This window comes from Aquila chrysaetos, chromosome 4 (genome assembly GCF_900496995.4).
Source record: "Aquila chrysaetos chrysaetos chromosome 4, bAquChr1.4, whole genome shotgun sequence".
Taxonomy (NCBI): domain Eukaryota; kingdom Metazoa; phylum Chordata; class Aves; order Accipitriformes; family Accipitridae; genus Aquila; species Aquila chrysaetos.
The window spans coordinates 19654695-19682564 of record NC_044007.1 but is presented as its reverse complement, the minus strand read 5'-3'; the positions used below and the strand labels follow the sequence as shown (position 1 = coordinate 19682564).

Genomic DNA, 27870 nt, shown 5'->3' with positions numbered 1-27870 from the left:
AGCAGAACTTTTGAGGAAAGGAAATATCAGAACCTGAGGAACAATCAACTTCTAAGACAAGGAATAACAGCATGATTTTTTTTTTTTTTTAAACATTACTCACCAGTAATATAAATGTAAAACACTTACCCTCTTTGCTTATCTCTGCAATTGTAACCCATTCCAAGGTAATATGAAATCCACTTCCTTTTGTGTCCAATTCATCTTTTTCTACCCTAAGCAGCAGCACAGCTACTGAATGCTTATCAGATTTTACAAATGAAACACTGTGTGCTATAATAAATGGACTTCCTAGCTCTTCATTAAACACAATCTAGAAAAAAATGTAGTAAAAAGTCAGTCAGTTAAAACTGTAAGTCTTGCTCTTTCTCAGAAAGCAGTGAAAGCCTTCAGTGAACGTCAAATCAGTAAAAGCTTGCTTCCCACAAACCTCTCTGCCAATATGAATACACAAACATCATACATTTCTGGTTCCTCCCTCCTTGGCTATCAAGCCACTGTTCTGAAATGCTTTTAATTATTGTTTATATTATAAAATCATTGTAAGGGCCCATTAAACAAAGCACAAATATCCACAAAATCATCTGCATTATGGCTGTTTACTACTACAATAAGCAGAGGTACAACAACTGATGAACAGAACAGGATCCATAAAAACAGCATACTGACTCAAGACAAAAATGTAGGCATTTCACCAAGGCCCTCACTACTTCTCTAGACACCCCAACATCCTGAAAATCTTTATAGACCTTGACATGTGCAAACAAGAAGATTAAGAGGTCCGGTGCATTGCTGCCAGTGTTTAATCATCAACCAATACTGAGGGGAGGGGTGGGGGTTCTCTTTATTTGCTCCTATCTCTACAAAGAGATTCAATTTTCCTTCTCTATAAAGTTTTATGAAGGGAAGTAAGAAACAAAAGCCTATAATTAAATGAAGGAGTATAATATTCATGTTTAGGAGGAGCTGCGATTAAAAGTTTTTGTATTTTTATGCATACAGTTTGGAAAAGCCTATCCAATATTTGGATGGGACTAGGTAGGCAGAGTACATAAATATTACTGTCATTGAAAGGCTAATAAGCACCACTGTAAACGTGGAATAATTTCATACATGCACGTCTTGTAGCTCAAGACATTTAGCATTTGGTACCTATAGCTGGAAGTTTTAATTCTATAGACTATGTATTTCATCTTTTCTCAAAAAAGTACTCATTCAGCAAAACCCCCCAAAAGATTAAAAAAAAAAAAAAAATCCAAACAGCAGAGAAGAAGAAGAAATGAAACATTCTTTATTTGCTAGAACATTAACACATGAAAACAAAAGAATAAATAAATGACAAGGAATTCAAGCTGCAGTGGCTGAATGAGTATAGGCTCAATCCAGCTGTTACTGAAACCTGGTAAGGTTTGAGGATTTATGGGGTTGGGATGTTAACACCACTGTAAACCACTGGGTGCTCTAAATACTCAAAAAGTGAAATTAAATGGACAGAACCTCAACATATAAATCTCATGGTTTTGTTACACTGACAACTCCAATGTAACTTATTTACGTATCAGCATTCTCACATAGAACAGAATAAAAACCAGTTGGTATTTATTACCAACCAACTAAAGAACAGGATGGCCAATTTCCTAGTTACTGAACTCTAAAACGATGTAGGGGAAGGAGCTAATCCATCATGCTGAAATCTTCCATTTCAGAACATATACCTGAGTTCCTGCCAATACTAAACCCTCCTTAATTGCTTAGGAAACTGCCCTCTAATAAAGAAAATAGATGCAAAATGTGTGCGCTTCATACCAGACTCGTCTTTCATGAGTAAAGAGGAACTAACCACAGACCATGAGACTCATCATAGCTCAGGTAGAAATGTAACTTAGTTATATTTGTTGTGTTCAAGCAGGATAACAAATACCATTATTAGTGTAGTAAAATCACTTTGATGTGGATACAAAAACGCTCCTTATTGAGACTCTTTAAAAGAATTATGTAAAGAATTTAATCGTGAGAAACATAAAAACATACTTCAGTTTCAACCAACAATTTTAAGTAAAAATATGAAGCACCAATAATTTTCCAGAGCTAAGTGCACAGTATGAAGATTTTCCCTATTAGAGAGATGGAAATAATATTGCTTACATTATACCTGCTCTGCAGTTAACCCTCGGGGTTACTTATAAAAATTTTTTAATCAGCAGTTTTGTTTAAGTTTTATTCTAGTCTCTGTGGATGTATTATTAGGATGAGGCAAATTAAATGGTGAATATTTCAAGCACAATTACATCCACACAGATAAACATTACACAAACCAGTAATCTCTTAACTTAAAAATGAAAGTAGCTTTTAGCTTGGTTGACAATAATTTCAGACTTTGTAAAAAATATATATATATTATTCCACAGGCCAGTTGAAATAGCAAACAATAAAGGATGGAGGGAAAAAATCCTAGACAGACACATATGAATAGAGAAGGGAAAGGGGAAATGTTTTTTTCGAAAAAGTTCAGCTAGACAAGCACTGAGCCACCTATTTAGAAACACTTCAGATTCTTCTTCAGTCAAAAGGCTGTTCCCTTTCAAACACTGGAATTTTAGATATTTTGTGCATAAAGAAATCATTAATTTAGTCATTAGCATTAAACTCAATGATTTTTATACTTGAACACAATCCTGTATCAGTGATACAGAGTTATGATTTAAAGCTTAATTCTTCACAACATTACATACATGCAATTCTCATAAGAAATGCAAAAATAAGAATTATTTGGTAGATGTACAATTCTTAAATTATTGCAAGACTTACATCCCATTTTTCAGATGCACTGTTTCCACGCTTGCCTGATTTAATTAAATACAGTCTTCCTGTACCATCAGAAAGGGTAACCCATGTGGAAGATGAGAAGTGTATTGAGGCACAAAGGCGATTATCATAAGCTGTCAAGTCTGTAGGTAGCCTGAAAACTTCTCTTGGCTTTTGTAGAGCAGTATCCTATAAGCAAACAGTCACACACTAAGACTTACTGCAATTGATAAATACTTCATAAAGTATTACAGACAAGAATAACAAATCTCAGTAGCAATTCACCAGTTTCTTTGTACAGTTGATCATATTTGGAAAAAAGTGGGTAGCAAGCATCATTCCCACATATGTGGAAAAGGTGGTGGAATTTCATCATTGAATTGGTTTCTATTTACTGAAAACATAAGTGTTCTATAATTGATATTTCAGAACTCATTTTTTTCCTTCCATTTTACAGCACTAATTACATTTTGCATTAAAAAAAGGCTTTTCACTTCTTTTCCTCTAGCATTCCCAAATAATTAATCACTTACCTCGAATAATTCTAGTGCCAGTAAAAATGTGGAGGCCTTAAAAGAAATGAAAGCCACAGAATTGTACTCAAACTAGTTGATAAAAAACTCACTTCTAAATTAAAAATAATTTTAGCCTATTCTCTTACACAACTGGCATATTCAAGCTGATCTATCATTTCTCAGCTTTCCTAGAGTGGTTATTTTATTCAGTAAGTTAGAGAAGTAACAACTGTGATTAGCTAGCAAAGAAAAGCTGTACTAATTCATATCATATTTGGAAATAACTTTTCCATCACATTATGATTATACTACACATCAGGAAAAACTTATTTAGCATACTGTATCAGTGGCACACTGCAATCTCATTTTTTAAGCCAAACTACAAGCATGGAAAGTTTTTGAGCATGAATAAACAGAGACACTGTAGTGAACAAAGGGCACAGATGATATAATTCTCCAGTGAACAATGAAGACATACGGGATTTTAAAAAACAATGCATATCACTAAATTAAAAAAAAAAAATCCAGTATTTCCTGCTGTATTGGATAATAGTGCAAAATGAATGTTAGATTACCAATTTAATTTATATTTCTAGTAACTGTTCTCAGAAGTGCTGCTTTAGTTCTGTGTTGCCTTCTTCATTTCCTGCTAATTCTAACAGAAGAAACTGCTTTCATGCTGTAATTTGGACTTCCAACTGTTGTCATTACGTACAAAGGCATGTCTTCCAGGGTATCTTTTAGGGATTATTCTTTATCTTGTGCATTCACTTTCACATACAGCCCTTTCTTTGCTGAATAAGGCTTTGTAAGTCTCTGCTCATTATTTGGCTTGCAAAATGCCAGCAACGCCGCTGCCTGCTTAGGACTACGATTTACCTCCCTTTTTGTGAGTTGAAGTAATCTCTGAATATCCAAGAGGCTTGTTAGAAAAAAAAACCTGACCAGATCTTTATGGTTTGAAAAGAACTTGGCATCACAGTTTAAAAAAAAAGTCTTTATCAGCAATGAAAAAACCCATGCTTTATCAGCAATACAGCTCGATCAGCTACTTGCTAAGTAGATCAGGCTGCAGTATTAAAAGCACAAACAAAATATTCTTACAGAAAAATATAAGATGCAGACTGGAGATTCAGCAACATCACAGTCACATCTCTACAGTCTTTCAAATAACTGAAATAAAACTTAATTGCTTCAAGTTTTTCAACTGAACTAAGTAGCTGCTAAATAAAACAGGCTGACAGTCTGTCACAAGCAGCGTCCCCCAGGGATTGATACCAGGCCCCACGTTGTTCAACACCGTCATAAATTACCTGGATGATGAGACTGAAAGCACCCTCACCACATTTGCTGATGACACTAAACTAGGTGATGAAGTAGACATGTCATAAGGGAGAGCCATCTTGCACAGAGGCCCAGATAGCCTGGAAGAGTGAGGCAGCAAGAACATTGTGAAGATAAACAGACAAGTGCAAGGTCCTGCTGGACACCAAGCTGAACATGAGTCAGCAGTGCGATGCTGCAGCAACAAAGGCAAATCAGACCCTGGGCTGCATCTGCAGGAACTTTACTAGCAGAGATAGAGACGTGATCATGCCACTCTACTCAGCGCTTGTCGGGCCACACCTGGAGTACTGTGTCCAGTTCTGGTCCCCAGAACTGAAAAAAAAGACATGGGCAGACTGGAAAGGGTCCAAAGGAAGGCCGTGAAGACGATCACAAGGCTGGAAAACATGGCCTATGGGGGAAGACTGTAGGAGTTAGGTCTTGTCTCCCTGGAGAAGGCTCCGGGGGGACCTCATCACAGTATTCCAGTACTTAAAGGGCAGCTGCAAAGAGGCTGGAGGCTCTGTCTTCACAAGAAGTCACATAAAGACAAGGGGCAATGGGTAAAAGTTGCACCAGGAGAAGAGGTTTCATCTCAACATAAGAGAATTTTTTTACAGTGAGAACAATCAATGACTGGAACAACCTCCCCAGGGACATGGCAGAGCCCCCATCACTGGAGATTTTCAAGACGCAACCGGACAAGGTGCTAGATAATCTCATCTAGGCTCCTTTTGCCATGAAAGGCTGGACCATATGAACTTTTGAGGTCCCTTCCAACCTGGGCTGTTCTATGATTTTAAAACAAACAGTGGATTCTAATGATATAACTTAAAGAAAAGAAAAAATATTTACCACCTTGCCCCTTATACTGATTCACAGTCTTCAGGATCTGATCTGAGGTCTCCAAAAAGGTCTTCCAGTGATAACAAACAAAACCAATTCCTGTTGTTCCTGTTCTGTATCTTAAAGCAACACCTCTCAAAGTTATGGTCCTTTCCCCTCATCTCACAGACAGTTTTATATATATATAAATATATATATATATAAAAAACATAAATGAAACAAAATTAGATACAACAGGTTTCAAAGATATTTTGCAGACTAGCGTACCTACATATATTTGAACAAATAAACAGTCATCTCTGGAAAAAAAGGTGCCTGATTGGCCTTTATAGATCAACATTTCCCTTTTTAAACCCAATCTATCTTCTTAATCCTACAACAAATAGACTGTGGTGAGAACATAATTAATGGTCATAGAGCCAATTAACTATTTTGTTTTATTTCACTAAGCTCATTTCCAGTCAGTTGATCTACAATTATTTTAGAAGCTCCACAAATCAGAAAACTCTGCTTAACAATAAGGAAATTCTTCCCTTGTTACTAGAAATCAGCATTAGTGTCACTAAAATGAAAATATATTTAAGTAGAAATATAATTTAAAAAACAGAAAAACAATTTGAAAAAAAACCATTACAGGAACAGTTTTGAAGATATTTACAAGTATGTAAAAGGAAGCACAAACAGAAGCATATTTTTGTATTGAAAACCTGGGGGGGGTGAGAGGAAACAAGTATTTATTCTGTGCCACACAAAATGCACTCTCTTACTATAGTAAGGGTGGACATGATATTAAGAAATAGCAGTGAAAAAGTATCAGATTAAACCAGCATCTCATTACAGGCCCTGAAATTTCAGCCACGAATTATAATATTTTCTAAGCATCTCCTGTCCCTCTATCTTCACTCAAGCAATGGATAGCTTGGGGGTGGAGAGGTGGGGGGAATCATCTATATGCATATATACTTCTAGTAAAAGAAACTCATTCTGCTCTATGAAACAAGGCAGTCAAAAATATACATACAAAGCACCATCTTTTAAAGAGTTCTTTGCACTTGTGCATGTGTATGCAATATAGAAAGAGCACATTTGTGCATGCAAAGTATGCCGTGGCCTCATTTGTTGAGAATCCTGTATTTAAGGGGATTTCAAATCCTTCATATTTTCCAGATGTTATTAACATCAGATGTGCATTTAAAATATGTTCAAAGGTAAGCAAGAGAAATTGGATTTGGGTAAGTACCATTTTAATAAGCAACAGCAAAAAAGACCAGATGACAAACAGATAGCCTGCTTGCCTACTTGAATTCATATTAGAGATTACTGTGTACTACAAAAAAAGTCACAAGGGCTATTATGAAACATGCAATGGAAAATATGCAAATTTGATTTTTAATTATTGGAAGCATTCAGGGTCACTTTGTAGATTCAGTTGCATCACTATGCCCCTTGAACTATTCCACTAATTTATAACACATTCAGGAGGGGAGAATGAAAGAATTAAAAAAACCAAACAAAACCAACAAAACAAAACAAACCCACAACCCAAACAAAACAAAAATCCCACAAACACTAGATACAATGAATTTGGGCTTCCCCATCTTTAACTTAATTTTAAGGTTTCACTGAGAGTCAGTGTTTTCTACAATAAAAGCATTCCATTTTAACTAGCAATGACTACTTTGCCTAGGAAAAAAAAAAAATCAAAATCCCATGCATCTTATAATGGAAAGAAGCATCATCATCCCTGTTAACAGTGATTTATGGAGCTATACTATGTAATATTACAGAAGACCACACTTCTGTCAGCCTTCAACTGGATCTTAACAATAAGCTTCAAATATTTTCAGATGTAATTTAAAAAAAAAAAATTATCAACGATTTAATCTTCTAAAGCTCACATCAGATTTATCAGCACTGAACAGGACTGTCAAGACTCAATGTATCTCCTGAAAAAAAAGTGAAAAATAATCTTCATTACATATTACAAAGGCTCCCTCTCAATAGGCAAAAAAGGAAACACTCTTATTCACAAGCTTTCTGTTCACTAATTTAACTTTAGGCATTTATTGGAACAGTCTCTAATCTCATTCCAACCATGAAAAGGATGGACTTACTTGAAGCTGAAACAAAACCTGCCCTCAAAAACCTCCTGTGTCAGATCTGCTTTTTGACTTACTGTTTCTCCGTTCACCAGCTGGTTAACAGGGGTTAATAGCAACTCCCTACTTCAGAAGTATGAGGGGATGCTGAGATACTATAGTCATATATTATACTAGCAAGAACTAGCTAAAACAGCTATAGTCATTTTAACAGAAGTCAGGTTTACTCACTGTGATTAGGTTTAAATGGCAGCAACAGTCTCTTTAAGAAAAAACTAGATGCAGCTTCTCGTCAGACCCATTTGTTCATCTCCCTTCACTGCTCTACAAAGTTTCTTTGTTTTACTATTTTTCACTGCCCAGTCTCTCTCTTATCTTTTCTACTAGCCTTTAATTCTAGCTCTGCCCACTCCTCTACTTCTTGACAGCATACTCTGCTTCCTTTTGGCCTCTGTTAGTCTGTTCATCTATTCCAGATTTCATCTGGGTGCCTTCAGTATTACAACCCCTTTCCTTTCAGCAGCTCCTCTGCCCCACCTGCCTATGACACTAGCCTGATTTTGAGCCTTTAAGCAGCCTAGGTTTCAAATTTGTGTAGAAATTCTGAGCAAACTGTTCCTCCACAGGCAAAGTCAGGCAGACCAAGCCAGGGTGTGCTCTAGCTGCTTAGGATAAGAAGCCAGTGTGCAGGTAGAAGAGACAAAACGTAAAATGCAAGCTTAAAAATTCCTCTACTGTTCCTGACTCCCCCACACCAGGCTCCATTTAAGTAAGTGTGTCTTCACTTATATAGTTAAGTAGTGAAATTTTACTCAGGTTCTTTGGCAGGCCTGTAAAATTTAAATTTTTTAAGTTGCATTAAGAAACTGTATTGTTCCAAAGTCACAAACAGTTTATCATACTGTACAAACAAGCAATATTTCATAAGAGATTTAAAATAAGAATGAATTTTCCAGGGAAAAGACAGGGAATGAGAAAAGACAAAACATTCCAAAAGAAAAAGGAAAAAATAAAAGCTATAAGTTATATGGCAATTTCTACAAAGTAGCCATAACAAATACAAAACTTTGTTTTTATGAAAAACCAAAATACCTAGGCATTTGACGCATCTCTCTGAGCAAAAATGTCCACACCCGGCATTCTGAATAACAGAGCCAAGTATTTAAAACGCTGATACAGAAGTCTAAAAAGATTTTGATGTTCTTCACTTTATCTGCTTCCTTATTCTGACTTATTTCAAACAGAATTCCCACATTGTTTCTGGTGCCACTAACAGTTGTGCTGAATTGAAGTTAACTGAAAGTTACAGAAACAGCATTCCACAGCTAATTCTTACTGCAATTCAGAAAGATGAAAATAAAGATACCATTAAGGGGTTTAATTAGGTGTGAGAAGAGTTACTGGTGCCACAGTTTCTCAATTCCATTATTTGAATATAAAAAGCAACAAAGTTGTCTTTGCAAGAAGAGCTGAAGGTCAAGAAATCAAGTCCAATTATTTAACTGCTGGAGGAGAAAACTTTGAATATTTTTCAGCTATATTCCAGTATTACAAACATCAAGCAATTAAAAAAGTCAAGTCAGATGCAAAAAACTCCACAAAAAAACCCAAAAAACACAAGTTGGTAATCCTGTCACTACACTACCCATTGGGTCTTTAAAACAAAGTATTGATGCTGGCTTTTTGAATGAAAGAAGTCCAATAGCTGTAACAGAAGAATGTTAAAGCTTTTATATAGTATTTCCAGTCAAGTTAGGGTAACAACTTTCTCAACCTGGTATAAAAAAAAAATCACCTGAACACTCATCCATCGACTGAGATAAACTGTTCATGTTGACCACTTTTCTTTTTCAATTCAGTTTGATTTTGAGCAAGTGGCAAGGTATTATCTATACTTTTTGCCTTCACAGATGACATCTTTTTAAACACCTAAGTTGCAGGGATAATTCAAGATTTATGGACAACTAACACACCGCCATGTTAGAACTGAAGTTGCAACTGAAATAAGAAGCAGAACTAGAAATAATTATGTGTTAAAAAGCCTATGTGTTCTTTCACTTTGGATTTAGGATAAGCATGTTAACCTGTTCCATCTTCTGTTTTAAAGACAACTGACATTAATTTTAATTGTGGCTGTTGCTAACTTGTAAACTATACTTGGCTGAAAACAATATTATTTGTAATATACATTTGACTAATATATGGCCAGGCACATTTGTAATGAGACACCTTGTTGATGTTTCTGAATACACATTCCTTTTTATACATATACAAACACGTTTCCTTTGCGAAACAGCATTTTATTGTGTATTAGGACACAAGATGGCAGCTATTTATTTCACAGTCCAGTGGAACCGCAACTCGTGACAAGATATTAACCAAGTGCCATTTTCTTGAAGATTCCAACGGACCCACCAGTCCTAGGGAAGAATATTTATTATTTCACTTTACTGCACATAAAAATGCAAATTCCTGCCTGTTGTAAAATCCTTTATCTAGTTTATCTGCCAAGAAAGAAATTTACACACTTTAGTGCCCTCCTAATAAAGGAATGCATTGGGTGTCTGCGTTGTGCTGGCAGTGGGGATCTGCAGGGGCGGCCTCTGGGAGGAGAGGCCGGGGCTCCCTGTGCCGCACACAGCCGCTTCCAACTGGCTCCAACGGGCTCACCACAGGGCACAGCGGAGCCTGTCGGCCAAGGTGGCAGCACGGAGCAGAGGTTCACCTGCAGCCCTTGGAGAAGATCATGGGGAAGCAGGTTGTCCCCCTGCAGCCCATGGAGGACCACGGTGGGGCAGATATCCACGCTGCAGCACATGGAAAGCCCATGCCGGAGCAAGCTCCTGGTAGGAGCTTTGTGTGACTTTGTTTCTCATCATCCTACTCTAGTTTTAATTGGCAATAAATTAAATTAACTTCCCCAAAGTTGAGTCTGTTTTGCCCGTGATGGTAATTGTAAGTGATCTTCCTGTTTTTATCTGAAGAGGGGGAATAAGAGAGCATCTGGGTGGGCATCTGGCAGCCAGCCAAGGTTAACCAACCACAAGATAAAAACCACAAAAAAATGAGACTCTGACAAGCCGCCATTCACAGAAGGCTTTCCCTGACAAGCTTCTGGGAATCCAGATGATCTCAAAAGATTTGGAAGAAGTCCCAGAAGATTCTTCTGTCTCAGCAAGAGTCTACCAAAGGCTCCAACTGCTTCTACGTTCTGTGAAAAGTAAAGCAACTATTTTGCAGCTTGAGTTCTCAGCCTACCATCCTCTGGAAACCTGTATTTCCTGAAAAAAACAGAACTACCATTTCAGGATTTTTCTCAGCTTAGCCCTAGCCTAGTAATTTCCACTCCCAGAACCTTGCACCGAGTAAGCCACGCTCTCTCAAAAAAATCAGACATCACCCTGTGTTTTCTTTTGTCCCACAGGGTTACAAGTCAAATTCCTTGGTAGCACGACAATGGATATTTTCCTTTCCACACAGTCTTTTACTCCTTAATGACCAAGCATATGCCAGAAACACAGTGTCCACACAGCCATGTCCTTTCCCCTCCACAATGAAGAGCTTTGTAATGGAAATTAGCACATCCATGCATTAAAATGGCTGAAAAGAAACAGAAAATTTGACTCCTTAAGAACATGAGTACAAAAGCAGAGAACTGTCATGTTTTTCAGACTTGGCCTAGCTTGCTTACACTCTATTTCAAGTTTGCCCAGGGCCACCAGAACCTTTTTGCCCTCAACAAGTGATGCCCAGATTAAGCTATTAGTCCATAAAGGCTTGCATTTCTAATGTGTACAGCTTCCTTCTCTTCTTATATCTGCAATCAAATTTTCAAATTAGCAAACAGACAAACATTAAGTAACATGGGGAGAAACAGCCAGCAACTAGAAAAGAAGCATCTACTCTTTTCTTCAGCTTATCACCATGTCTATCTTCCCCAGAATGGAAGCAGATGCAACACTATTGCAATACTAATGCAATACTACCAACAAAAAGGTGTCGGAAACCTCAGTTAAAATCCTTTCATCCTTCCTGGTGAACCGCATTTTTGTTAATCTACCTGTCTTGCTGGCAAGAGCTTCCCCCAGTTTTTGCATTTGGATCCTACTTGCCATATTTTCTACCTTATCTACCCCCCATCTTTTCAAATTCAGTAATTTTTTTAAAAAGTTGATTCTTACCAGAGTCACTGACAGATTCATAACCCTTCCAAACTGATCAACATAGTAGACATTATCCTGGTACCAGGAATCAAGGTGAAGATAATTATACATGCCAAAAGCACGCATGTGGTCAAGGGTATATTGATCATCTCGAAGCTTCACTTCTGCTACAGCTGGGGGGGAAAAAAAAAAGACTATTTCAACATTTATTTATTTATTTTAAAATTACTAATTAATAATTTAAAGTTCAAACTAATAATTTTAAAATAATTCTTCCATCCTTAGTCCATAGGTCTGGTTTATTTGAAGAAAAATACATTATGTATACATAGTTTAAAATTTTACCATAAACTTGGAAAGCAGATCATCCACACTGAAGGCCACTGCAGTCATTCACTGTGATCATGTAACAACTATTACCATTGATAGTGGCCTATTGTGGTGGGTTGACCCTGGCCGGATGCCAGGTGCCCACCAAAGCCGCTCTATCACTCCCCTCCTCAGCTGGACAGGGAAGAGAAAATATAATGAAAAGTTTGTGGGTTGAGATAAGGACAGGGAGAGATCATTCATCAATTACCATCACAGGCAAAACAGAGTTGATTTGGGGAAATTACTTTCATTTATTACCAATCAAATCAGAGTTGGATAATGAGAAATAAAACCAAATCTTAAAACACCTTCCCCCCACCCCTCCCTTCTTCCTGGGCTCAACTCCACTCTGGACTTCTCTACCTCCTGCCCCCAGCAGCGCAGGGGGACGGGAAATGTGGGTTGTGGTCAGTTCATCACACGTTGTCTCTGCCGCTCCTTCCTCCTCAGGGGCAGGACTCCTCACTCTTCCCCTGCTCCGTTGTGGGGTCCCTCCCACGGGAGACAGTCCTCCACAAACTTCTCCAACAAGAGTCCTTCCCACAGGCTGCAGTTCTTCATGAACTGCTCCAGCGTGGGTTCCTTCCACGGGCTGCAGTCCTTCAGGCACAGACTGCTCCAGCGTGGGTCCCCCACCAGGTCACAAGTCCTGCCAGGAGCCTGCTCCAGCAGGGGCTTCCCACAGGGTCACAGCCTCCTTCAGGCATCCCCCTGCTTTCGTGTGGGGTCCTCCATGGGTTGCAGGTAGCTATCTGCTCCACCGTGGACCTCCATGGGCTGCAGAGGGACAGCCTGCCTCACCATGGTCTTCCCCACAGGCTGCAGGGGAATCTGTGCTCTGGCACCTGAAGCACCTCCTCCCCCTCCTTCTCCACTGACCTGGGTGTCTGCAGGGCTGTTTCTTTCACATATTCTCACTCCTCTCTCTGTTGCTGTTGTTCTTGTGCAGAAACTTTTTCCCTTCTTAGATCTGTTATCCCAGAGGCGCTATCACCGTCGCTGATGGGCTCGGCCATCTTGGAGCCGGCTGGCATTGGCTCTGTCGGACATGGGGGAAGCTTCTAGCAGCTTCTCACAGAAGCCACCCCTGTAGCCCCCCTGCTACCAAAACCTGACCATGCAAACCCAATACACCTATACTGTCTCTTCCCAACATGTGTTGAGATACAATTTGTCAATAACCCTCACAAGATGAAACACACATCCAACAACTCTGTAAAACCTACTTTGTAACCTACTTAGTCTGCTTGGGAAGAGCAGGAATCATTCCTGATATGTACATGGTATCATGGTAAGGGAAGAAAATTCTGCTCTACTTTAACTACAAGAAAACAACAGCCAAAAGAAATATCCTGTCTAACTACATGGATTTCACAGTCTTAAATTCCTAATCAAGCTATCAACACTTGCAAGGCAAAAGATTAAAACAGTACAAAGCAGAATTAGTACACGGCCATTACAAAAAACCCTATGTTCCTAGCACTCCCACTGAGGTTGAAATCTTGAGAAATGTCCAAGATACCATCAAAATTTCAGACTAAGCTTTTTCCAACTGAAAGAGGCTGCAAAGAATGGCTGTTTGCTATAATGGTACCTTCTTCAAGGCAAGAAGCTTGTTACCTACAGTCATCCACTTGAGCAAGATTCTTCCAAATAGAAAACCCCACTTCAGCTACCAGTAATCATAACTAGGATTATCCTTCTAAGACTAACCAAGGTTTTATTTAAACTAGCTGCAGCTCTTTCTTCCTACTCCATATCCATACAGAGATCAAGCAGATATAGTCCAGAAAATCCTGAAGTTTTAGCAAAGACATTAGCAGAGGTCTAGTCCATCCTTCTGCAAATAGTTTCAGACAGACTGGAACTCCAGTTCACACTCCAGTACAGTCATCCCAGGATCCTTATTTTCCCTGCAGGAAGTTTATCTCAAACTTGACACAACAAGCAAAACCCTTTAGAAAGTTATAAGTAAACTCTGTCAGCCCATGATGATTAGCCTTCAAACCCAGAGCATGCAGAAAGTACCTCAAGGCTAATCCTTCTCATAGCAACAGTTATTTTAGTTCCTACTTTTTCAGCTTTCACTTCCTTCCCTTTTCTGCTCGGAAACAGAGCAAAGCTATTTCCAATATTTCACTTCCATCTACCCCGTAACAGGGACCATTCACAACTCTATGCCAGCAGTCCTCATCTTAGATTTCCTACACTCTTCTTTAGCATCTGCTTAAAACCTACTGAAGAAGCAGTAGTTTATTCTACTCTGCCAGAACACTGATTACTGCAAACAGTAGTTTATTTTGCAGTGCAATAAATGCCACTGCATAGCCATCACGATACCATCAATCAGAAAGTCATTAGATGGCTCAGAACTTACCCCATTAGAGATACTGGCTATTAATATAAAAGTGGCTATAAGAAACTATACAAGATTATACTGTCCGATTAATAAAAAATCCAGTCATACTATACAAAATGGTTGCAAAATGACAGCATAATTAGCAATTAGTGTCCTAATCACCGTTGATATTTGCAAACCAACACCATTAATTCCACTCGGCCCAAATAATTATTCATATTCACCACACAGGAGGGATTTCTGTACCTCTGCAATTAATACGTTACTGTTTCCCAAGCCATGGCCCTTCAAAAAAAGCCAGAATATCAACAAAGGAGTGAGAAGAAAATACACCTATCATAACGGGAGACTGCTACCCATTCCAATTTCTACTTTAACTAATTAGAATATTTTACAGGAAATCACACTGTAAAAGAAATTAGATGGACGTGTTGCAAAAACACATTTTAAAGCTGTTTGTACAATCAAGCTTTATCACAGAGATATTCTTCCCAACACAAGAGATGATGTGAATATTCTGTAAATAATTAAAGACAAAACCAAATATAATCCAAGATAATTATTTTCAGCGAAACCAAGTACATGTCATCTACTTCCTTTATAGCTACATTAATTGATCTTCTGAAATTAGAATACACGTGTGGAAGCATGTAAAGCTTTTTTAGCACAGAAAACCTAAAATTGTTTTATTTTGTAAAGGTTCCTTTCTCCACTTCTCCCCCTCCACCCCAGACACGTTGCTACTGTCAGAGATGTAACTAAAACACATACGAATAGTGAAAATAGTCCAAACTAGATGTTCCTTAAAGCAAATGTGTAACCTTTCAAGAAAATTCTTGGAACAATATACTATTGATAAGCTGATTGTAAGGTGATAAGCTTTACAAAAGCTGGAAGAACACGAATAAATTCTCTGTCCTTGAGTTTTTCAGCCTGTAGTCCTGACAAGCCCTGAATAATAAGGGGTCGGGAACAGGAGATCCAAATCCCTTGCATAATTGCAATATGTAATTAATTCTTCATAAACAGAAGTCAGAAACTATACAATTTGTAGGTGATTTTAAACCAGGAAATCAAACAAATGTGTACTGTCATGAAACACTTATAGGTCTCTGCCAAGAAGAAGTAATTACAGCAACTATTCCATCCTTGATTAACTGAAACCCATTCTGTGATCAAGTGAAATGTGTGCACAAATGCCATTTCCTATCACACACCATGTGCTCAGATAGTTTATAGGAGATTTTACACTAGGATTAAGTTCACTCCTTCCTTTCTACAGCCTTCCAGGTTCAAGTTTTCTTTATGGTCCTTGGAAAAATGACAAGAAAACCAACAGAGCTGAGTGCAGAAAAAAACCTGAAGGACAAAAAGGAGAAGAAATGGAAACTTTTAATAAAGTAAATTCAGAAAAACAGAAGTTAATATAAAAGCAAAAGAAGAAATACTTCAATCAGATCATCACCTTATTCAGTCACATAGTTTTGCAGTTTTTTGTTTGGTTGTTTGGTCAAGATTTTTTTCTGATTAGTTGTTGTTGGTGTTTGGTTTGTGGGTGGTTTTTGGTTTTGTTTTGGGGTTTTTGTTTTCGGGTTTTTTTAGGAGTCAGACTAATTCCCTAGCTTCAGCTTTTTGGGTTCAGTTAACAAGCAGCAGTTAATGACAGCTATTCAACAGAATGATACATGGTCTCCTTCAAGTTTCTGATAAATACATCTGCACTACTAAAACCCAGGAACGTTGATTCATACTCTGTCACACCACAAAAGAGAGAACATATAAACTAAATCTCAGCTTTCAATATTATTTCCCAACAACCCTAGTTAGCTGGGATATTTCAGATAAGTACAAAGAAAATTATGCCACTTTCTAGAATTGTATTTATCTCCAGTTCCATGCTTAAAAAAAGTAATTTGACTCAAAACAGTTCAAAGATAATTAAGTAAAGATTTTCACTCAGACCGCCTTTACTTACAAGCAAAAGCACTAAATACAAAGCAACTCATAAGAATCCACAGGGGTAAGATATCCCTAACCTAACTGGATCTTATTATAATTATTACTGTGCACTGCAAAAAAAAATCTCCTCTGAATAAAGAACAATATCAAGGGACTTATACTTTAAATGAATAATGAAGTCTAACATCTGCCATCAAACACTATAAAGCAGAACTGGAGAAAAAAACAAAAGCAGATAAAAAAGGGTGAGAAACCCCCTCCTCCCTTTTTAGATGTTTTACTGAATATATCAAAACAACTTTACAACACCAGAAAGTATGTAAATAATTACATCAACATATTATTTTGGGGCATCGAATGTTATGTGCTTGTATGTCATACTTTGTTTTGCAATGCCACCCAGTGGAAGCAATTTAGTATTTCATGTACATTTACCTACTAGTGGAAGAGACTACATTAATTTATTTTTCTAGTAGCAGCATTCAAAGATCCTTCTAACCCTGCATTCTTTTTCTTTTAGTATTAACAAATATGTTTTTATTGTTAATGGCAGCATCATCTCGTTGCTGCTGTTGAGTAAAAGTACAAGGCTTGTTTATTCTACTGCAGTAAGTATGTTAATAGACTAAACACAAAAATTTACTGTTTAATAAACACATAGCTTGCTGAAAACAAGCACAGGCTGACAGATACCATGTAATGAATTATTTTTGCCTGATCAGTTTACTTACAGAGGTGTGAAAAGTAAACAGGATGTATCATGCACTAAACTGAACAAATAAATTTAACAAGATCCAAAAACTAGCAAGGTATTGGTGAAAGTATCACTACAGCAATGCATAGATTTATAAGCTGACTTGTGCCAGCTGCAAGAACCATTTTCTTTAACAACAGTTCCAAGGCAGAACTTGCCTCTACACTATCTTTTTCTTTCTCAAGAAATTTAAGTACAACGAAAGAACAGATACACATGTGCCTGAAACCTAAACCTAGATTTATGAACTACAGCTATAAATGTCTGAAGAAGCCAGGGTTCAGCTTCTTAGTATTTCCCATACATTACTTTTAAAACTTTTTTCTATATTTAATTTTTGAAATAGAAATGGAAAATGCAAATGGAAATCTCTATAAATGTTTGAAACATATCAGTACCTCTGGCTCCATGAAAAGACATAAATGCATGTTTTCCATGTAGCATTACTAATGGGCAACTACTTTTCACCAAATTACAGTTAACAAGCAACTACTTTTCACTGAAGTACAGACCTTCTAGTCTAAACAGACTGCAAACAGAGCAGTCATTTATTAACGACATTTTTCAAAAAAAGTGATAAAAATCCTAAACGCACATGACCAAAGGAATACATTCTCTGCATATTCTCCTGGCTTGCAACAGGAGCTTCATGTTTGAGTGAATGTTTACTATGCCTTTCAGCTGTTATTGTATCAGAAAGCATACACTACATCCCATGTCTATTTGGCAGAACCATTACACAAGCTAGAGAGGAAAGGCATGAGAAATATCCACATTTGAATAAATTCTAAGCCTCTGGGGGAAAAAAAAAAGGGAATCAAGTTACACCTGACTAGTGGAAGTCAAGAGCAAGGTTCTCATTCCTTCAAAAATGTCGTGCGTCTTAGATATGCTCCTTGCTGAAGACAAGGATTTGCCCCACAATCACCGCTTTGGGCTCTTCCTGAGATCAGATCAGGGCAGAAGATGTGACAGTAAACAAGATGCTCTTTCCTCCCTCCCAAAGGTTCAGTGATCTAAAAGAAAGGCATTACAAAGCTCAATGCAAAGGAAGCACTTGAAAATAAGTTATGGAAATAAACTAATTAAAATAAGGAGAAAAATAGACAAAATTTAGGATGAAGAGTTGGGAATTAAAGGTATAATAGTGTGAGACTCATTCCTAGTCAAAGCATGCTACCAGGATGAGAGATGAGAGAAGAGAAATTATTGTGAAAGTTTAGATTAACTAGGACAGAATGGGTAGGAGTAAGGAAGAAATAAAAGAACATGCAAATCAGTGTATTTAAAAGGGAACATAAGATATCAGAATTTCACCATTCTTCTTCACTGTGACCATATATTTAAGAAATTCACTAGAAAATTCCCCTCTACCACAGATCTAATAAATAAATAAATAAATAAATGTTTTAAATTTCTTTCTGCTTCAACTGCACATCTGACCACAGCAAATCCCTGGCAACCACAGTTTGATGGTTAAAGGCAAATTAGAACTGAATACTAAGTTTTACACAATGGTCAGAAAATGAAGCTCATCGTAGTCCACATGAGCATGACAACTACCACAAGCTGTCGCGCAATACCATGTGCTGCTATCCACCTGCTCCAGTAGTAGAAGCCTGCAGCAATTCCATGTGTCAATTTGGGGGGGGTCATTTTATTTTCTAGCTAGCAGTGAAATTCATAAAAATGGATAAATATAAAAACATAGACAAAAATATTGACAAAGATGATTAAAACTCTAATGCTTAATACACAAGTTTATAATAACACTGCATAGATACTTCAACCACAGCCGAGTTAATCAGTTCTACCTAAGAATGAGTTCCTATTGCTATTTATTGTCATGTATTCCAAGTACTCTGAACCTCACATGTTCATCTTAGTGCCATGAAATTTGGGATGCCACATAGGCAGGCTCCAAAGACCAGGTCATTTGAGACAAGCACTCCTGAAACAGTTTCCTGGAAAACAAACAAAAAAATCAATAGCCTTTTTACATTAATCTTCCAGATTCTACTACCACATTTTTGCAAACAGTTGAGAATAAAATCGGAAATGAGTTATGCTGACAGTGTTCCTAAACGTTTGGGGTTTTTTTCAGCTATTATACTTTACTCGCTCCCACTTTAAGGAAATAAAATCAAACTCTTCTCTCAGTGACAAATATTAATTTAATAACCCACAAACTAACCAGTTCTTCATCATGTTCCCGAGACTTTTAATCTGCTCACAAATGTGCTGGAAAGCAGAAGTCCTTGGCCTTCTCACACAGTATTATTTTCTTCTCCCATGTAGTAATTTGAAAAAGCCATGGCTTACACACCATCCGTGGTCTCTACAACTCAATCTGTTATTACTGCGCAACATAAAAGTCAAGTTATGGAAGGATACCCTCAGTCTAACACATACATAGACCACTCACACCAGGAAATGCAAAATTCAGGTACAGAACATCTCTGTACTGTGAGGAAACTGCCTTGAAGCAAGCAGAAGAAAACCAGCAAAGATAAAGAGCCAGCTGTATGGCCTAAGAGCAGGCTGAAATATGGACAAACAAAACATCTAGAAGACAGATATAGGGCCTGGTTTGGTCTATATTTCAAGTTACTACTTTAAAAAACAACAACAACGCTTTCCACTCTCCAGTGGAACGATATCTATATATAAATACATACACACACAGAGAACAGAATAAGTGACTTGGTATTAATGATTTAGTAGGATGAGTAGGACAGCCAAATAAGTTAGACCAAAATGAGTCAGGCTCTGTGCTGTGGGAAGTGGAGAAAGAAAAGTACACAGGCAGACATACCAATCTTCTATCACACAGGTTACTGTAACTATCATGTAAAATATCTGAACAGACAAGAACTGACTAGATCCATCTCTCCATTAGCAACTCCATCATTCAAACATTTTAATGAAAATCTGTAATCCTCATCTATTTAGAACAGGTGCACAACTGACTATCCAAGAGCCACATAGCTTGTTTGGCCATAGGCAGAACATCAAATAAAGGACAAACTAAGAGACTGCACCTATGCTGTTGCTACCTTTGGCACAGCTGTAGTACACTCCTAACACACATACTTACATTTGGACTGGCTTTTGAAAGGGGGCATCTAAATCAGTCTTCCAGTAAAAATGACAAAATACATAACAAAAATGTTACTCTCATTAAATTTTCCAGTGCTATCATAGATACGCATACAGTATCGCCTTAGTCTCGTTCATTCGTCCTTCAATACACAATTCACATACAACTTCCATCTTACTGCTGACAGCTCACCATGGCAAACATACCTTTCTGATCCACTACCAATACAATGTATTCACCACAAAACTAAAGTAACACACAACGGATAACTCTGTAGACAGGTATATTGTTCAGTAAACACACAGAGGTAGAGATCAGTCCACCCAAATTGTACATTACTGTCCCAGCTTTATCAAAAAAAGGAGACTAATTCATCCACCTTACAATAGACTTAAATTTCACAACTCAATAAAAGGTAGAATGTTGAGAGGTTTCAGGAGGCATGGCTAAGGTTGTACGCACATACCCGACATGACTTTGGGCTAATGTTCTTCTCAGTGAATTAGCCCATTAACGGGCCAGTACCTCAAATGTCAATAATGCTTAGCAGAAAAAGCAGAGTGTGGAACGCATCACCTGAAGATCCACCTCTGAACTGTGGGCAGAGTAAGAAGGAAAAACGGCTAATTTGCTGAAGTTTGTCGAAGATACTAATTTCGTACCTATTTCTCTAAATGGCATGGACTCCATCACGCTCACACTACCACTTTGAACTGGTCCTCTGGCCTTACCACACGCGCACAAGCCAAGACCGGATTCGGCACGCAGATTTTCTTACCCCTCTGGAAACTAAGTCCAAACTCGCAGGGGCAGACAGTTGCCGGGCAGTGACTCGACAACCGTCAGAGCCCTTGGTCCACCGTGAAGACACATGAAGGGGGGGGGCGGGAGGCGGACACACCGATGAGAGAACGCTGCGGCCCATCGTAACGGCAGAAATCGAGACGAAACGCCGGGTCCATTAAAAGCCCGCCGGCCGCCCGGTAAGGCGGCTCTCCCCAGCTCAGGCCACGCTTGCACCGAGGGCCGCTGGGCCGGGCCGCGGAGCACGGCGAGAGGACGGAGCCGGTGCCCTCCCCCGCTGCCCAGGGGGCCGGCCGGGCCGCAGGGCGAAGCGGAGGCCCGGCGGGCTCACCCCCCCGCCCCCCCCCGCCGGACCCAGCCCCGCTCCTCACCCGCGTCGAGCCCCAGCTGGTAGCAGGCCAGCGGCTCCAGGGACAGCTTGTAGCCCTCGAACTTGGGGTCCAAGAGCAGGCGCTTGGCCTGCAGGGAGCAGTGGGCGGCGCCCGCCATGCCGCGGCTCCGGGGACAACTTCGGGAAGAGGCGGGAACTCGGAAGCGCGCCGGCGACGGGCGCGAGCCGCCGCCGAGCACCACGGGAAGGGCCGCGCTGGCGTCTGGGCGTCCGGCGGCGGCGGCGGCGGGGCGTGCTGGGAGCGGCAGTCCGGGCCCGAACGCCGCCGCGGGCCCCCGGGGCACGCCGGGAGTTGTAGTCGCCGAGCGAGCGGGCGGGCGGCGGCTTCCCCGCCGACGCTTCCCGGCGGCGCCCGCGCGCGAGGGAAGGGCGGGGCAGGCGGCGGCTCGTGCGTCCGGGCGGCGGCTCCGCCTCCTGCCGCCGGGGACTGGCGGCGCCGCGGCGGGGTGAGGCGGGGGCGCGCGCCGGGCGGGGGGCCTGCCGGCGCCTTTCCCCGGGCCGGGGCCGCGGTCGCGGGGGCGGCGGCGGCGCCGCCGCCGCCGGGTGTGAGGGGGGGCCCGGGCGGGCGAGGGGCGGGCTGCGGGGGGAGGGCCGCGCCCGCGCAAGCGGCCCGTTGAGGTACCGGTCCCCCCGGGGCTCGGGCGGCCGGGTGAGAAGCCGTTCCGGTGCTGCCGTGTGTGCGTGCTCCTCCCCCGAGCCCGTCACGCACCGGTGCTGCCGTCCTTAGCTGCGGGGGTCTGTAAATGGAGAAGGCACTGCGCGTAGTTCTGTGCAAGTGACTCTTCTTTTTGTCGCGATAGCGACACCAACGCGTGTCAAAACTCTCTTCTGCCTCGCGCAGGTCTGTGAAAAACCTAGACTGCCAAAATGAATAAAGATGCCCAGATGAGAGCAACCATTAACCAAAAGCTAATAGAAACAGGAGAGCGAGAACGGTAAGTGGGTTTCCTGCTCTTCTGCCAGTAAGAGGCTTTATGTATTATCAGACATGAACTATACCGAGGCGTAAAGATTAAGTAAACTTAAGTCTAAATTTTTGAAATGCCTGCATGTGAAAGTCTTATGTATTATATAAAGCTATATATAAAATAAAAAAAAACACTCTTACGTTTGCCTTTTGACCTGTTTTGTTTTAGTTTTACACTTGAGAAGGTGGGAAAATAAAGGATGGGGTAGTTGGCTTATGGACTCTAATGCTTTTTCTTACTCTGGTATTTTGTGTTGGAAAGCTCGTGGTTTATACAAAAATCACCATTAAATGCAATTTGTTGCGGTTAAATCTTGTTATTTCCTGAGAAAGTGAATGAGACAAAACTTTCCTTTTTGCTTTCAAGTTTTTCTTGTGTTCCTATCCCTTCTCTTGTTAAGGAAAGAAATATACACCGGAACACATAAAACAGCTCTTGTGCAAGTCATTGCAGAGATTCCAATAAAGGCAAACAAGTAAATTATGCAGTGTAGTGTGGCAGCTAGTTTTTGGCCTTTTGTTGTCTCTTCAGTCTGTTCTATTTGCACATAGTGATATGTATTTACATATCACTAACGTGCTTATGACATTTCCATCCTTGTCGTTTCACTGTGTTGGTCACACCGTGCACCAAAAGCTCTATTTCCTTCATCTTTCAAGGCCTGTATGAGAAGGAAGGAGTCTTCTTCCTAGGTTATTGCATAGCCCTGGGCCTCATGTAACCTTTTGTAGACTGACATGGTGTGTGTGCTCTACTTCTTTCCTGGCTGTGACATCCCCTCGGAGATTGCACAGAACTTCAGCAGAGCAAGCAATTTCTTGAAATGGTATTGGGACCTATTTTATTGTAATTTAAGAAGAGCTTTGACAGGATGTCAAAAGCTGTATTATAAACAAGCTTTATCAGAGCTGTACTATGATCAGAGACAGAGCACTCTGATGTCTTGAATTAAGAATATCCAGAAGCAGTGAATTTCACCTGTATTGGAACTCTGCTTTTTGTCATCCGTTCATCTGCCTTCTACACAATTCACTGAGTAAAAGGGATTAGACCCACACAGTTTAGCCTCTTGCTGCAATCCTTTCATTCAGAAAACCAGAATTTTTCTAGAATTATTTAGGATGGTACAAGACAAGTAGGCTTGCTAGCTGATGGAATAAAGATATTAAAGCTTGTTTTATCATATATTACTTTCATTTTCCCTTCTTCCATTTTTCAGTGCTAATTTTCACTTTTTTACCTAGCTTTCAATGTTCTCTTTCGATACGTGGAGTAGATGCATCACTGCGGCACATTGTGTGTCTTCTCTGTTTAATGCCTGAATCCTTGTTGCTTATGCTTATAATTGCTAACCACACTTAGGAAGACAAGATACATGATCCCTTTGTCTTCACCCAACATGAGGTAAAGTGTAACTGGGGAAAGAAACCTGCAGTTGAAGACAGTAGTACAGAATTCTCCTTTCAGAAAGGAGGGGGGAAGGTTCTATTTATTTTAAAGGCCTGGTTTCAGCTGAAATATTCTAACTTTGAAAGTTAGCAGACATTTGCTAACAGAGTAGACTCGGGCAGTTCAAGTGATTCAAGGGCTTCTACCTCTTTTCTGTGGCTGCAGCATCAATGCTGCCTGAAGAAATACTGTGAATTAGCTCATGAGCCACCAACTCCTCATAGTCCCAACATGGTAAACTGAAATCGGTGCTCATTCGGGTTAGGATTCACATGCTGTTCAGCTATTTCTGCTGCTGGTCTGGGAGTTCTGCTGTGAGTGGTAGTTGTAGGCTCAACTTTCACACTGAAGCATATTTAAGCTGTCAGGAATGTTTGCTGTTCCTAACAAGTTTGTATATTGTCTTAACAGCCTTAAAGAGTTGCTGAGAGCCAAATTAATTGAATGCGGCTGGAAGGATCAGTTGAAGGCACATTGCAAAGGTAATGGTGGTCAAACAACTAATACTCTTCGTAATCAACTGAGTTTCTGGCCAAGTAAAAGTACCAGGTGAAGGCTTTACTGCCTAACAGTCAATTTAAACGAGAGTTGGGCAAGAGGAAACTACCCCTGGCAATTGGTTTTGCAAGAAAGCATCTTGCCATCTTGGCAAAAAATCTTGAAACTTCTCTGATCTGAACCCTATTAAACTTCTGAGAAAAGTATTGGAATTGATTCCCTAAATATTCGCGATGATACAGCTTTCTGTTTTGAGAGGGATGACGTCCTTACCACAGGAGATTAAAAACCAAGATAAAGGAAAATGGAGCAGATACAGCAACTTAGAAACTTAAGAGAACTTTGTTGTCCGCATATGGGAGAGAAAGAAGTGCATTTGTACTCTTTCTAAATACAGTTCTGGAAAATAAGATCATCTACTTAGATGAGAGAAAACAAGCAGATGAACTTCTAAATACCCAAATTTTTAGTTTTAAGTATTTAGCATTACTACAATTTACTGACTTGTAAATTGTATGAAACTGTTATAAATAGTATTTAAGCATCCAAGAATATTACCGCATGATGAAATTTCCTTAAAGCAAATAACAAATCCCTTGAGCTCTCACTTTAATTCTGATTTGGTCTATTGTGCCCGGCAACTCAATATTCCATTACAAATTTTTTCTTTTTGTAGAGCCGAGTGTGTTAAATTGTTTTCATAGGTGGATTTGCAGAGAAGGCTGAAATGATTCATGGTTGCAGTTGTCTGCCTGATGCCACTGCCAGAGATTACCCATTTCAATAGTACTGATAGTGAAAGGGATGTTTATCTGCCTTCTCAACTACACACTGTATACTCTGCTATAGTAAAGTTACGTAAAATTATTTGGTTTACATTAGTACTTTGAACTGTAACTGCAGCTGCTAAGAATGCAAATATAAGTTCATTTGTCCCCGTTAAGGGCCTAATAACCTCCAAAAGAAAGGACAGAGAGGGATTTGGGGGGGGGGTTGGTGGTTTTTTTGTTGTTGTTGTTTTGTTGGGGTGGGGCTTTTGGGGCGTGGGTTTTGGTGCGGTTTTTTGCTAGCTTGTTCTAGAGCCTCTTGCCATTGTGGAGTAGGGCCAATAATTGAGCAATCCAGGATTAATTTCTACAGGGAATTCAGCCAAGAAAAACAGTTTACAAATAGTTCATGTGATGTCAGTTCAGAAAACATATTTAGTGTCTCAGGGACAATCAATCCTATGTACTGACATACAGTTAAAAACATTCATGTTTAGACAAAATACTTTAGGTTTATGCTACTAAATTGAGGTTTCTTCTCAGCATTGACTTCTGCTTTTTTCAATAGTCTTCAAGGCACTGTAAGTAGACAGTTGTTTAAATACTGGTATGTATTAATTGTACAGTATATCATAATCATAGCTTTATTTTGCTGTAGATGTATACCTTTCTTTCAGATATGCTTTTTTACTTTGCTGAAATATATAGAGAGATGTTGTTTAAACCAGTTAGGAAGAGTTGTAATATTTACTGTCTCTCTGCTCTCCCTTGTTGTGTGTTCCAAAGTCTTTTTCCAATTGCATCTCTTTCTCACTATTATGTAAATAATGTGTCTGAAGAGGTAAGTGGACCAACTTGTGAACTGCTACAACACTCAAGTAATATGCACATCTGGTAATGCTCAGATAAGCTTAAACTTTGTAACGTTTGATTTTAAAATAGGAGCTGATCAAGATGCATCAGTAGTGATGCATCCTTAAACCTATGGTTTGCATGAGAGACTAAATCCACTGTACAATGCAGTAGGTACTGAGTTAATAACCTACATTTAGGTCACATGCTACTTTGTATTCTCTGATGACCTATGCATGCAGGTTTTGTCTCTTAATCATTGGCACAGGCTTTGTCTTCTAATGTATGGATTAAAAGACTTAAAATATCGGTCTTGGTCTTCCCCAGATGTCATTAAAGAAAAAGGATTAGAGCACGTTACTGTTGATGATTTGGTGGCAGAAATCACTCCTAAAGGCAGAGGTAAGAAAATGCAATCATGGATGTGGTAGTACATCAATAAACATACCTACCTGTATTTCATTAATATTTTTTAAGAAGCATTATGAACTGCATATATGAAGGAAAAAAGTTAATAGCTTGATATTAACTACAAATAAAACGTGAATTTGTATTGTGTAACAGCCATTCAAAATCTGTAATGAGCCTGTATTCATCTTTATAATTGTCTTAATGGTCCCAAGAAAACTTGGGTTATGCAGCAGAGATGTTTTAAAATTCCATTACTTTTTAAGATGGAAAACCTGAACTAACAGTACTAGTGTAATGGGAAGTGGGAAGAGGAAAGGACGTAGCATACACATACAGAAAAATGGAATCTCTTAAGGAAATAGTGCAGTCTTCTTCATATAGTTCTTCTTGTACTCTCTAATAGGCTTTGGTGTTAATGGGAGAAACTTTATTAAGTCTTAAAGAAAAATAGCCCTTCAAAATAACTTGCTGAAGCCTCTTACTCTGAGGTCATGGCTGAGTTTGTTGGGTGTTTTTGTCTCAAAATTTGTGAAGAAAAAAGGTAGGATAATCAAACTAGTTCCTGGTGGTTATATCCTGTTTACTGTTGAATAATCCTTTCCCTCAAACCTTCCAATTTTCTTGACTACGGCTAGGCAAAAAAACTACCAATAACAACAGCGTTCTCAATAGACTTCAATTTTAGCTTATTTTAAATGGGAAAATCATAGATGTGCTACATGGAAATCAAGTAGCTTCAGTTACTTTAGGTGTTAAGAGAATTGCAAGAACAAACAAAGAATAGAAGTAGCTGTTGTAAAAGGTTGGTATTAGTGTATCTTCCATTTTGTCTTTTTTACTTGTTGCTTTCTTATTTGTGTTTCAGCCTTGGTACCAGACAGTGTAAAGAAGGAACTCTTGCAAAGAATCAGAACCTTCCTTGCCCAGCATGCCAGTCTTTAACTTCGACATTCATCTGGGATACTGTGTTTCTGTTTCTGTATTATGTCAATCATGTCAGGATTTGAATGCAGTTTACATACTTAAGGATGGAAAATCTTTTTTTTTTTTTTTTTTTGTATGATGAGTTGAAGTTTCTTTACACTGCATCGATTTCTTAAACTTGGTGTTATTTTAATAAAAAATATTGTGGACTTGTGGTTCTAAGGCTCTTCTCTCTGTCAGTGCACTGTAATAGGGTGTCACTTATTCCAGTTTTTAATAATCCATAATTTGCACAGTTGTGCAAACTTGCTCAGATTTTCAAAAAAGAAGTGTGATTAACAAGTGTGTTAACTAGAAATGCAGAAGGGGGGAAAAAAGTCTGTGGAAAATGGGATTTGACATACTACTGAGCATATCCTTATTTTCCCTAAGTAGCTGGCCAACATGACATGAAGATGTTAAGACTATGTGAAACTGTTGGTGGTATTCCTCTCAGTACTTCTTTGCT

At 39.2% G+C, this 27870-nt stretch overlaps 2 protein-coding genes across 8 annotated transcripts in view; one reads left to right on the top strand and one right to left on the bottom strand.

Annotated features, from left to right (window-relative positions):
- The window catches only part of NUDCD1 (NudC domain containing 1), a 54978-nt gene extending 33249 nt beyond the window's left edge, over positions 1-21729 (bottom strand). The window contains exons 1-6 of one of the 6 annotated variants that reach the window (XM_041122817.1): positions 21474-21523; positions 19072-19162; positions 18032-18214; positions 11773-11927; positions 2809-2994; positions 130-313 (exon numbers count right to left, since the gene is read on the bottom strand). In XM_041122817.1, coding sequence (XP_040978751.1) covers positions 130-313; positions 2809-2994; positions 11773-11927; positions 18032-18059 — 553 coding nt within the window. In that variant the 5' untranslated portion in view covers positions 18060-18214; positions 19072-19162; positions 21474-21523. Of the gene's footprint in view, positions 1-129; positions 314-2808; positions 2995-11772; positions 11928-18024; positions 18215-19071; positions 19163-21076; positions 21252-21473; positions 21630-21659 lie in introns of those variants that run through there. The other 5 variants (XM_030011429.2, XM_041122819.1, XM_030011432.2 and 2 more) reach the window with 5 other exon arrangements.
- An 86-nt stretch (positions 21730-21815) lies between these two features.
- ENY2 (ENY2 transcription and export complex 2 subunit) lies at positions 21816-27571 on the top strand. Of its 2 annotated transcripts, none has more exons than XM_030011433.2 (5): positions 21816-21939; positions 22335-22428; positions 24322-24392; positions 26355-26429; positions 27304-27571. In XM_030011433.2, exons 2-5 carry the CDS (start codon positions 22361-22363, stop codon positions 27378-27380), a joined length of 291 nt encoding a protein of 96 aa, XP_029867293.1. In that variant the 5' UTR covers positions 21816-21939; positions 22335-22360; the 3' UTR covers positions 27381-27571. The 2 variants fall into 2 exon arrangements, with proteins under 2 accessions (XP_029867293.1, XP_029867294.1); XM_030011434.2 differs by having other exon boundaries at positions 21860-21939; positions 22294-22428.
- Positions 27572-27870: the final 299 nt, after the last annotated feature.